The 13360-nt window shown below is 39.3% G+C and overlaps 1 protein-coding gene across 6 annotated transcripts in view; it reads right to left on the bottom strand.

Moving 5' to 3' along the window:
• GALK2 (galactokinase 2) overlaps nt 1-13360 on the bottom strand; it is a 182166-nt gene that overhangs the window by 39121 nt on the left and 129685 nt on the right. For all 6 annotated transcript variants that reach the window (XM_054451218.2, XM_054451215.2, XM_063652214.1 and 3 more), the window contains 2 exons: nt 7514-7612; nt 5884-6036 (listed from right to left, as the gene is read on the bottom strand). In XM_054451218.2, the coding sequence (XP_054307193.1) occupies nt 5884-6036; nt 7514-7612 (252 nt within the window). The remainder of the gene's footprint in view (nt 1-5883; nt 6037-7513; nt 7613-13360) is intronic.

Here is a 13360-nt window from a genome sequence, read left to right as displayed (position 1 = left end):
AATAACTCCCAGTTATCACTGATTGAGGTGGCTCTCAAGGATATTAACTCCCTAGCACTTTCAGGTTGTCCCAGACACAAACAAAAATACTAAGTCCTCTGCTCTTGGTCTGAGACTCCCTGGGTCTTCTGGTAAGAGGGTATGGTAGAGAAAGTGTTAAGATATTCATGAAGAATTCTCATCATCTCCTACTTTTTAGTCAACTTCTAGTCCATCCTGCCTTCTCAAAACCTATCAATGGCAGCACTATGCTTTTCACCAACCGTTGCACCTTGAAGCTGCGGCCCTTATTGACTCAACACTTTTTCTTCATTTCCTTCCTTCATGTGCATCTGCTCACAGTGAGTGTCTACTGAGTGCCTATTACTTCCTAGGCTCCAGGCAGACAGCAGTGAGTAAGGCACACATGGCTCCTGACCACGTGCAGCTCACAGTCCACCAGAAAAGACAGAGGTTAAATTAAAACTACGTTTAACATTAAGAACTTAATCCAATTATGATAAACTACTGTAATAGAAAAATACAGGACATGGTAAGAGCACATAAAAGAGTGTTTCACCTAATTGAGGTCAGGAGGTAGTCAAGGAAAACTTCCTCAAAGTAATGAAGTATATGCCAGAAGGAAAACAAAAATCCAATCATAGAGAGCCTGTACCCAACCCTTACTAGGTCCAGTCAGAGCTTCTCTCACATCTCTCCCTTTTTATCCCATCCTCACTGATACTCTAGTACCTACTTCTCTTCAACCAAGGCAAAAGCTCCTGCTGTCATATTAATATTTCTAAAATACCTTGCTAACAACCACTGCTTTCAAAGCCAAGCCTAGGTAAGGCTGAGCATAGCACTGAAGGTCCTGCCACGATCTGGTTCCACTAAACACATTACCCCTATTCCCCAGTATGTATGTCCTCTGCCATGCAGCTCGGACTCACCATTGCCTGAATACTCCATGCCAGAGTCTTGGCAGAGTATGCACTAGTGAATCAACTGGCTGTGTGAAATTGGCTACATTCTTGAGTATTTGGTTTTTCTCTGCTCAAATTCAAGGAAACTGCCAAAACCCTGAGAATATTATGCCAACTTCTCCTCCCATTCTATCACCAGACAAAGAATAAGTTTCATACCGACTACTAAATGACAGGAGCTGAAAAACTGGGTGACTGATGGCCCCTGACCAGACAGGCCCTGTAAAGAATCACTGTAAATTTTCCTTGAAGTGTCAAAGGATCATATGAAACTCTCTCCTTCACTGCTTCTCATGTTGCCACAAGGAGCTCAGGGTATGCAAAAAGCAACAGTATAATTTCTCTTCCCTACCTGACTTCCCGTAATACTTATCATGGGCATCACACATTTTATTCTTCAACATAACTAAGGGATACTGTATAAGAAAAGCACTTCTGGAAACATTTAAGCCCCAAATGTGTGTAAAATATGAAAAATGTTGTACCTACTAAAGATCCCTGGCTACTTTATCATAAAAATGTGCTTCATTAAGATATCATTTATACAAGTAGTAATTATAAATCTCTATTGAGTTTGCTTTGAAAAATTTTTAATTTTAGTCAAACGCTCTACAAGGCTCTTTTTATGAATTTGCATCAATTAGCTTTTGAAAGCTGATGGAGAGAGAGAAAGAGACAGAGACAGAGAAACAAGATGAGAAAGAAATTGAGAATAGAATAAATTGCTAGCATTAATGCAAAACAAAGAAAAATTGTCTTTATTGGTTTAGTGTACTTCTCTGTGTTAACCTGATTAAAAAAAGGTACTCATTTTCAAAAATGGATCTGAGAAAAATAGGAAGAAAGGAAAAATAAATGTTATTCATTACAACTTTGCCATGTGGAGCCCTAGCTGATTAGTCTCAGTCTCATTTTCAAAACTATCTTGATTAGCCATTCTTCAACTGACACTTCATTATTGTTGTTGGAAAACAGAAAGTTTGCTCAGATTGAGATAAGCTTTTTTTTAACCTTTTTACATGAGAGTTTATTTATTTATTTAATGAGACCATCTTCAAACAATAATTATATTCATTCACATGTTGCCAAAAATGGAAGAATAGAACCATATTGCAAAGAAAATATGCTTAGTAGAATTCCAGCCTATATTCCTAAGCAAAAGCATATTCCTAATATCAATATCTCTGAGTAAAGTGCACATTAGCAGTTATGTCTTCATTTCCCTTTTGTATAAAACCTGGGATTTTAGTGATTTGCAGCAACATGATTTGGAAAACATTTTCCATCTTGATAAAGTCTTTCATTTTTCTTTCTTCCACATTTTAAAAGAGAAAAATTCAGAGTATTTAAAACAGTGTGTTTATCTACGTCAATTGGGAGGAGTGTGTAGCAAAAAGCCAAACTCAGATGCCAATTTTGCTGACCAAAGTACCTCTAAAATGCATATGGGGTTATGCAGTTAAACTGAGAAAACATCCTCAAGAACAGGAGGTTCTGCAGTGGATTAAGATCTTCAGCTACTGCTTCCAAAGGAGATGCCCTTTTTCTAGTTAACTCTCAAAAAACATTTCCACATCCCAATAACTTTTACTACAGAGACTCAGCACTACAATTTTATCCATCATTTTCTTCTTGTATCTTTGGGAGAGTAGTCACAACATGAACTGATTTTACATGTCTAATAGTTGTTTCAGCTCACCTATGGATCTGGTAGAGGATATCTAATTTCGTGATAAAACTTTGAAAACAATGTTGTGTATGTTTGAGGTCTCCTTAGGAAGGCAACACTTACTCATCAACCTCAAGATAAAAGGTCAACAAGACTAAGCCCTCAAACAAATAAGACACTAATTTCTTCCATCTCCTGAAAAAGGAAGTGTGTCGTAAAAGAAAAAAAGTTCATTGAACCCTTGATATTAAAAAGTTTACAGCACTGTTTCTCTGCACATATGCACCGATCAAATACTATGAAGAGTCCAATGTTAAAGTAATTCTATCACATTATTTTTAGACATTATCTTAATAGGTAAATTAAAAATTCAAAACATTTAAATCATAATTTTTCAAAAAATGTATGCCTCCAAATATTCCAGAAACAAAAAGCTTTTATTTTCCTCACTCAGTATATCTCTAATTTCCTGGATTTCCCAACCTCAGAGGATAGAAGTAAGAGGAGAAGTGCTAAGTCAGTAACAAAGGAAAACTACACTTTACACACCTCCACAGACAGGATCTAGGCCAGTGCTGAGCATACAATAGGTACTTGTAAAAAACTGTGAAATTGTGCAAAATAAGGTACAGAGCAGGTGATACAGGGAGTTGTCATTCATCTATTCAACAAATGTTTATCCTGTGTCTCTTCAGCTTAAGCATCACATCAAGCATTAGGGACATAAGAGTTAACAAGACAAACACAGCCTCAGCTCTCAGGTAAAACTGAATCTGAAAGAAGAGACAGACATTAAATAAATGATTGTGAGAAGTGCCATAACTGAAAAATGAAGTGCTTCAAAATATAAAGGGGGCTCTAACTTAGTCTAGGAGTAAGGAAGTCAGGGAAGGCTTCCTTGAGGGACATTTAGACTAAGACTTCAAAGAGGGCTGAAGGAAGAATGTCCTGGGCAAGTGCAAAGTCTCTGAGATGAGAATGAGTCTCATGGCTGGAGTGTAAGGAAAGCAGGTGATGCTAAGAGAAGAAGAGGATGAGGTGCACAGGTCTCAGATATGGTGGCTCTCCAGGTGGTGATATGGACTTTCTACTTTATTCCAACGAAATAGGAAGCTTTTGAAAGGTATTAAGCAGGGGAATTTAAATTGCTCAGATTTAAATTTCTAAGCCATCGTGCTGTTATTTAAAGAATGATTGGGAAACAGATGAGCATGAATTTAAGGAACAGTGAAAAGGCTAATGTGATAGTCAATAAGTGATGATGGGACCAATGGAAAAATATAAGGTCTGTGAAAGATTGAGTTCAATTTCAACATGCTCAGTTTGAGAGGTCTATGATTCATTCAAGTAAAGATGGTCAATAAGGCATTGGATATAGAGGTTTGGAGCTCAGCCAAGAAAGCCTTAGTTGAAGATATTTATTAGGAAGTCATCATCATAGAGATGGAAGTTGAAGCTGAGGGCATGAGACCAACAGAAGAAAGACCACTAGAAAGAAGAAGACGACCAAGGCCAAGGCCTTGAAGAACACCAACATTTAAACATCTGTGGGAGGAGGAGTGAATTCCTGCCATCCCTTCATCCCTGCTCAGGGTGGGTCGGTGGAGGGAATGGCTAAAACTAAAAAGAAATAGCAACAAAAACATAAGGAGGAAAAAAAAACCAGCAAGTGAGGTATACTGGAAACCTAAGGAAGAGAATGTTTAGAGAGGGAAAGACTGGTTAACTCTGTTGAAAGATAAGAAATAACAATGAGAAATAAGATTAAGACTGAAAAGGGTCCACTGGATTTACCAATGAAAAAACCTTTGGTGGCCTAAGAAAGAGCAAATTCAATATTGTGGAGAACGCAGAAGTGAGATTTTAGTAAATTAAGGAATAAGAGGGAGGTAGAGGAGTAAAGATAACATATATAAAGCAATTTTTGAGAAGTTTAGCTGTGAAGAGAATGAAAAAGTAGAAATAGAAATAGTAGATGGAGAGAGTTGTGAGGCTTAGGGTAGACTTTTCTAATACAAAATACTAGAATAGGTAGAGTCTGATAGAAAGGATTTAGTAGAGAAATAGAGGTGAGGAACAGGTTAAAGATGGAGTGAGTTCCCTGCAGCCACACATGGAAGGGCTGGCTTTGACAGGAGATGCAGATATAGAGAGACATGCAGATATGATGGCAGGAAGCCAAAGTCTATGTAACCACATCTATTTCCAACATGAAATATGGGAGAAGATCACTTTTGGAAGTTAGGCTGAATCAAGTAATGCGTGTTTGAGAGAAGTAAAGAAGGTCTGAAATTATTACTACTGAGAAAATAGATTTCAGGCTGTATTTAGGACCTGGTAAAGGTTGGTGATCATAAGTCTTAGGTGACATCCATCAGTATCCATCAGGAGATCAAAACAAGAGTGGAAGAAAGCACAGTGGAGCTCCTGACCCAGAATCCACTTCCTAGCCTCCAGCCTCAGTCCTCTCTCCAACTTTCTAGTCATATTATGAGCTATTCTGGATTATTTATAATATTTAATTACTATGTCACTTTTTGGATCACTGGATTACTTACTATCTGATCACATATTAACCATTTCCTGTTTCATAATCCCTTAACTTGAACTCTTAACTCTACTGTCCACTCTCTCTATTCCCATGTCCTATGCCCCTTTGTATATCTTCATGCTGCTAGAACTACAATAGCTACTCAGTGACTACTACCTAAATAGATTTAAGGTTTAACTGTGGTGGTTTTCTAAAGACAGACTTCCAAGACTCCCTGCTGGTTTGTGTTTCCCTAGTAGACATGTAAAAATCTTCTTTCTGGGTACGGGGTCTGGGGGGACTGCACCAATCCTGTATTTTTGGAGTAACGAATGATAACCCAATACAAAAACTGCATCTTAGACGACCAGGAGGGGTGAGGCTGCCATCACTTTTGTTGAGGAAACAAGACCAGCTGTGGTCATTTCCATCAATTGTCCCCAACTATCTTTCTCCACCCATAGACCTAACCCATAACTCTGCTTCACATATATAAGCTGCCCTTTTCTTCCCAGTGCCATCCCAGAAGACTCAACTGGTTCATCTGTCTTCTGAGTTAGAAATCAGATTTCTCTGTACCCAAAGACCTTCAGTTGGAATGCTGCTGCAGTCAGAATGTTGCCCTAAAATTTGGGGAAAGAAATAAAGTAATAGAGAACAATGAAAATAAAGACAAGAAAAACCCTACTTCAAGTTTCACTAGCTTTCCAAGTTCATACCTTTGCAGCCAGCCGACACTCCATCACCCTGATATTGAAATGGGAAGTTGCTGCTTTGTTCATCTCCACACAACTGTTGGCAATCACAAACACTGCTCCACTTGGGAGTTTTACATCGGTTGCCCTCAGAGGACTAAATTCTATCAACTTGGCCTGTTAGAAGAAAAATGAAAGGAGAAATATAATTTATTAGACTGCAGAAAATGTTCAAGTGTTTATTTATCTTAAAGTGTTTTGTCAAAAATGCATTCATTCATTCAAATATTACTTATTCACCTCCAGGCGCTGTACTAGGCACTGAAAATACAACAGTGAACAGGAAAGACACTGTCACTCCTCTCATAGAGCCCGCAATCAAGTGGGAAAGACAGTCTAGTAGACAGACAAATACCTTTCCAAGTTGTGTTACAATGGTAGCAAAGCACAGATGCTATATGGATACATAGCTGAAGCATCTGATCAGTACAGCCTACTGTAGGCTCCACTCAGTTGAAAAAGAGAAATCTAAACTGAGTCCTAAAAGATGAGCAAAAGTAGGGCAGACAGAGAGTTTCTTTCCTCAAAAAGCATGTCAAGAAGAGGGAAGAACTTCGGCAAGTCCAGGGGCAAAAAACAACATGGAATGTTAATGGAGCTACGGGCATGGAAATTTGGTTAGAGCTTACAGTTTGAGGGGTGAGAAGTGGTGAGAGGTTAGGATAGAGGGGTAAAGCAGGGGTCAGATGGTGAAGTGTTTTGTAAGCCCAAAGAACTTGGACTGTGTTCAGACTCTATAGCTAACTTACATTAACATCAGGACTCTGGCCCTCAGGTCTGCCTGTTGAGTCTCATCCAAAACACCCAAAGTATTTTCTTAGTATTAAAACAAATTTCCTCATGCCTCATGTCTTTGGCTTAGGGGAATCAATAACAAATATTCTTAATAAGAAGGAATCCAGGTGTTCTTGGAAAATAGCCAAGCCTGTAGGAATCTGATGAAAAACTAAGAAAATGTTTTAAAGAAATGTTTGCTCTATTTGGGAAATGAGCAGCATATGAGCAACAACTAAAACCTCTGCTCTCCTAAAGGAGTTGGTAGCCAAGGGGAAGTGGTATCCAGCTAAGGAATTCATTCCTGGCTTACTGTCAACATTCTTTTTCCCACCACTGAAGCCCGAAAAATGTTGACAGGAAAAATGATACCAAAGAGTAAATTATAAAAAGAGGTACTGTGAATATATGTGGTAAGAGAACTATGATTTGGGTTTAAAACCAACATGAGATTATAAAAATGCATGAGATGAAGTGTTTTAGGATAGGAGCGGGAAATGAGGCTCCAATAACTAGGGAACTGAGAAAGCTCATCTTAACAATGAAGAAAAATAGAAGAGGGGAAAAAGCTAGACACATAAGAAAAACAGACCTGAGATATCATTCTGGAAGCATAAGAGAAAGGCAATCAACATGAAGTAGAGTAGATTAACTAGTGGCAGCCTTGAGTTACAAGCAGTTGGGAAATAATATCCTACAATAGAGCCTAATATAGTAGGCTGTCCATAACCAAGCATCCTGGGGCTCTCAGGGCCTTCTTCTCCATGTAAATTTTCCCACTAGGAATTTCCAAATGGCTCCTATTTGGAATGCTACCTACAGTTCCTTCTTCTGCAAGAAATGATATAGACTGGTCCATGCCTCCTCCTTCAGTGCCAATGTAACGCTCACTCTTGGCACAGATTTCTGCAAGTTCCACCTGGAAAGGTAAAAACTGATTTGTACTGTGAGTAGTCATAACCCATTTCTCATTCATTTCTTACTACAGGCATGACAAACAGGTTTGAATTCCAGCGCCACCTCTGATCAACTAATAGTAGCCTGCCTGGAGCACTGCATTAAAAAGGGCTCCAGATTATAGGAAAATATACCAAAATCAATTAACAATGTCTGCTATGGGTATGGAATAAGATATTCACTGTGCACGCTATGTTTTTGCCATCCCTAAAAGTCTCCACAGAGCAAGCAGTTTCTACCATCTTTCTATTTACTCTATCCTTCCCTAGACTGGTATCACTGAAAATCTCATATGGGCAATCATTCATTTTTGCCTCAGCTTCCTTTGTCTCCCAACAGTGAACTACTATTCCACAGTCTACTCATAACCAAAGTGGGGTCATTTAACTTTATTTTCCTGTCCAAAAGTAATGAAGTCTCCCTGGCATTTCCATTAAATTTAAGAATCAGAACTGGTGTCATCTCATCAGGCTCGTCTTCCTCCAACCAAGATGTTCTAACCCAAACTGAAAATCTTGAAATATCTGTTTAAGAATCTTTAATGGCTTCATATTGATTAAGAAATAAATCTAAACTCCTCAAGCAGGCATTTCGAAGGCTTCCAAAATCTGGGACCATTATGCATACGAAATTGTATCATTTACCACTCTTATCCAGTTAGATTTGTCTCTTTGACCATTTCACACATGTTTATGCAACTTGGTATTACTTCCTGTCTTCTCTCCTGTATAAATTGTACTTTTGTCCAATATCCAGTTTATTGGCTAGCTACTATAGATAAATCCCTGGGCTGACCACTCAAATCTTTCTTCATGGCCGGGCACTGTGGCTTACGCCTGTAATCCCAGCACTTTGGGAGGCCGAGGCGGGCGGATCACGAGGTCAAGAGATCAAGACCATCCTGGCCAACATGGTGAAACCCCATCTCTACTAAAAATACAAAAATTAGCTGGGCATTGTGGCGCATGCTGTAGTCCCAGCTACTCAGGAGGCTGAGGCAGAAGAGTCTCTTGAACCTGGGCGGCGGAGGTTGCAATGAGCCAAGATTGCACCACTGCACTCCAGCCTGGTGACAGAGTGAGATCCCTTCTCAAAAAGAAAATAAAAAAATAAAAAATCTTTCTTCATCATGGAGTCTTCTTCGAATATTATTCCCATCATGGTGTCCCCTTTTTTCTAAACTCCTAAAACATTTATAGTTAGTATCATCTAATACTCACACTACTATTCATTCATTCATCTATTCAGTTTAATTTATTGTCAGACTTTATTCAGGCCCTTATTTCTGTTTTACTATATGATGTTTCTAGAATAATTATTCTGAAACACTGATATAATCATCTCTTGCCTGCTTGGTTGACAACACCTTAATGCTCATACTCTTCAGCATGGTACACAAGGTCTTTAATGACTTAACCTTTAATGCACTAGGGTTAAGTCTCCAGCCTGCTCTCCCACCACTCCTCCTGTAAATCCTAAGCTCCAGCCATGAGGGATACTAAACAAATGCTGTTCTTTACTACCCCAGGCTCTTTCACATCTCATTGTCTTTACAAATATGATTTTCCATTCTCTTCACTCAATACTCCCCACCGCATTCCCAACTTGTCAACAATTCAAGCAGCACCTTGCCGTGGAACCTGCACCACTACCCATATGCACACATACCACATAACTCCTCCTCAGCACTCCCTGTTAATAACTCTATTATCATGTATTGAATATGCTTTAAGTGTCGGTCTACTTGTCTTTTTGTCTACATGTCTGTGAATCACAGTGTTATTATTTGCTCCTTAATTGTTAATTGTTTCATGTTTCTATCACATCTGTTTCTTGTGAGAGATGAATAAAGTATGGTGTTTGTTTTGTGTCCCCTACTTCACATAATGCCGAACACATAGTAAATATTAATAAACACCTGCTGCTTTCAATTTCTGAGAATAGCTGCCCAAATACCATCTGACAGATTCTGCAAGTGTCATATTCCTTGTTGGTCATGTGGATTCACTAACATTAACTTTTGTCTTGTGACATGAGGTAAACTTAGGATTTTGATGCAATAAGCATTGTTCATAGTCTGCTGACACACAGAGCCAGTGTCCATAATATGTACATTAAAAATAAATTAGTAACCAAAAGATCAAAACACTTGGATTTAAAATGTAGAGAAACAACATACCCAGATGAAGCAGTACATTCATCATTATGTAAGAGATGATGGAACCTGGGTACCCAACTAACTGTGACCCCGGGCCAGTGTAAAAAGTCCCCTCCCCTCAACAGCAATAACAGCCACATTTACTGAGTCACAGTATGTGGTAAGTATACTAAGTACCTTGCATTATTTCTTTTGTAAGCATTATCTCCTTCAAACCTCCAAACAAAGTTCTGCTTATCCCCATTATAGACATGAGAAAAATGAGGCTTAGAGATATATAACCAGAAGTGGAAGAGCCAGGATTTGAACCTCACCTGACTCCAAAGCCTGTATTCTTTTCTCACTGGACTTCAACTACTCCCTGCAAAATGGAGATGATGTAATCTATTTTTCACTACCTCAAAGGGATATGAAAAGACAAATGAGATTCACCAAAATTTAAGTATCCTCCCTCTTAAGAGGAAAAAACCAGAACATTGAGAAGTTTGAGAAATTTATGCTTATTAATTATTTTTTCCATGTATTCCTATTCTATTAACAATGCTAATAGTTTTAGTAGTTAAAGTTTATTGAGCATTTATTATGTGCTAGGTAGTGTTCTAATTGCTTTGCCTGAATTATTTATTTCTCACACAACCCTATTGATATGGTTTGGCTGTGTCCCCACCCAAAAGCTCATCTTGAATATTGTAATCCCCATAATCCCTACGTGTCAAGGGCAGGACCAGGTGGAGGTAATTGGATCACAGGGTTGGTTTCCCCCATGCTGTTCTCATGATAGTGAGTGAGTCTCGGGAGATCTGATTATTTTATAAGTGTCTGGCATTTCCCCTGCCTGCACTCACTCCGCCCTGCCGCCCTGTGAAGAAAGTACCTGCTTCTCCTTTGCCTTCTGCCATGATTGTAAGTTTCCTGAGGCCACCCCACCAATGTGGAACTGTGAGTCAATTACATCTCTTTCCTTTAAAAATTACCCACTATCAAGTATTTCTTCATAGCAGTGTGATAACGGACTAATACACCTATAAAATAGGTCTCTGCGGCTTACAGATTAGGAAACTGAGCGGGTTTATTAGCTGGGACTAGGCTAGTAATTATTAAAGATATAATTGAAACTCAAATGATCTGACTCCACCACCCATAATCTTAACTACCACCATATATTACCTCCTATCCATAATAAGGAGAAAAATACCCACCTCCCTAGCCACAGGATTATTGTAATGATCCAAGAAACGAAAGTTTGAAACTTCAAATAAAAGCACCTCATAGTGCTCTAAAGTACTACACAGTTGTTGTTATCTTTACATAATGAATAAGGAATCATCTGATTTACACAAAAAAGCAGCTAAGTCCCAAGGCAAATTATAATTACTATAGAATACAAGACCATTTTTTAAGTGCTCAGGGAAAGAGAATTTAAAGAATCTGGATTCCTCTAAAACAGCCAATTCAACATTAAGGAGTAATGAAGCCTGAGGCAAAGAGGAAAATATATGCCCGATTTTTTTTTTTTTTTTTTTGAGACGGAGTCTAGCTCTCGCCCGGGCTGGAGTGCAGTGGTGCGATCTTGGCTCACTGCAAGCTCCGCCTCCCGGGTTCACGCCATTCTCCTGCCTCAGCCTCCCCAGTAGCTGGGACTACAGGTGCCCGCCACCATGCCAGGCTAATTTTTGTATTTTTAGTAGAGACGGGGTTTCACCATGTTAGCCAGGATGGTCTTGATCTCCTGACCTTGTGATCTGCCCGCCTCGGCCTCCCAAAGTGCTGGGATGACAGGCGTGAGCCACCACGCCCTGCCAGAAAGGTCAAATCCTAAATGGTTATGAGATATAAAGAAACTAGAAACTGCCGGGTGCGGTGGCTCACGCCTGTAATCCCAGCATTTTGGGAGGCCGAGGCGGGCGGATCACGAGGTCAGGAGATTGAGACCATCCTGGCTAACACGGTGAAACCCCGTCTCTACTAAAAATACAAAAATTAGCCGGGCATGTTGGCGGGCGCCTGTAGTCCCAGAGCTACTCGGGTGGCTGAGGCAGGAGAACGGCGTGAACCCGGGAGGCGGAGCTTGCAGTGAGCCGAGATTGCCCCACTGCACTCCAGCCTGCGGGCGGGACAGAGCGAGACTCCGTCTCAAAAAAAAAAAAAAAAGAAAAAGAAAATGAAAAAAGGAAACTAGAAACAAAAGGTTAAAAAAACAAAAACCAAAAAAAAAAAAAAACACCTCAGATTCTATTAAGAAAAAAGCTTGCATTCTTCTCATGGTAAACAAAAATTAGGCCCACAGAAATCAAAGAAATAATAAATAATTAATAAATAAATTAGTTAGGCCCATGGCCTAAGCCAGAGATAGCATGACCTGATCTCAGAGAACCATTAATGAAGGGATCTGGTGCCTTAACAGCACTACAATGTAAAAGGAAGCAGAGAATGCTGTCATTATGGATGATGTGAGGGAGACATGTGAGTGAGTCTATTCATGCTTTTTCTGTCCTTTGGGACACTGAAAATAGAACCATAAAATGTCCTCCAAGGATTATAACCAGACAGAGTGACTTGCAAAGACACTGAATCAATACTCCATACCTACTTAAATTATGTAAAATCTCAATAGATTTCACGAGAATAAGGAGTAGCTGTCAAAAGCACATTATCAAAAGCATACAGAAAAGAAGCATATTGGAAGCTAACTTCATGGATAGATCAAAATGAATTCAGGAACCCCATTCTCTTTAGCAAAGGACAAAGGCATATTTCTACCTGATGGCTAAGTGATTCTAAGGCTTTTCCACTGTACCCCACAAGCACAAACACACAACCCGAAAACCCTCAAGCTAGATCAGCAAAGCTCTAATGAAGAAGAAGATCAGCAAAGCTCTAAAGAGGGGAGGTTCACTCCCCTCTCTACCATGTATTTTCTTTTGCTCTTACACTTGAGCACCACAAGAACCCCAGGGACTTCCAAACTAGTCACTTGTGACATTTTGCTCTCTATCCCTTCTTTCAAAACCCTAATGACTGAGAATCATTAGGGAAGACAATTTGACTGCATGGGAAACTTTGCCAAAGTGTGTAACCAATAAGCTGGTGTCTATTCAGACTTCCTCCCTCTAGACAGTTAGGAGAAACCTGACATATTTACAGAGCTTCTTTTAAAGCTACTAAAGATAGTTAATGAAGCTACTTTAGCCCTTTGTGTGGTTCTCTTGAAGCAGCCTGGGAAGGAAACAAAAGGCTTGTGGGGTTCCTAAATTAAACAGTTTATCCATCTGCACGCCAGTGGAACTCCAGGTAAGAGGAGAAATGAAATAACAGGGTTGAACTTAATAGAGAATCTAATTAAATCTAACTGATTAGCACTGAGAAGGGCAAAAGATTCATGAATGTTATGCCTCGCTAAACCTGGATATCCACAAAAAAACAATAATAATAACACAAAAGACTCAAGATATTAATACAGTGACCTGTTTTTGTTTAGCAGTTTTAATAATGAGATTGTTAAAAGCTGAATTATACTGGAAGGAATGTTTCGCTGAGTTAGTTAACCATGCC

The sequence above is a fragment of the Pongo pygmaeus genome, chromosome 16 (genome assembly GCF_028885625.2).
Source record: "Pongo pygmaeus isolate AG05252 chromosome 16, NHGRI_mPonPyg2-v2.0_pri, whole genome shotgun sequence".
Lineage (NCBI taxonomy): Eukaryota > Metazoa > Chordata > Mammalia > Primates > Hominidae > Pongo > Pongo pygmaeus.
This window is presented reverse-complemented; position numbering and strand designations above follow the sequence as displayed.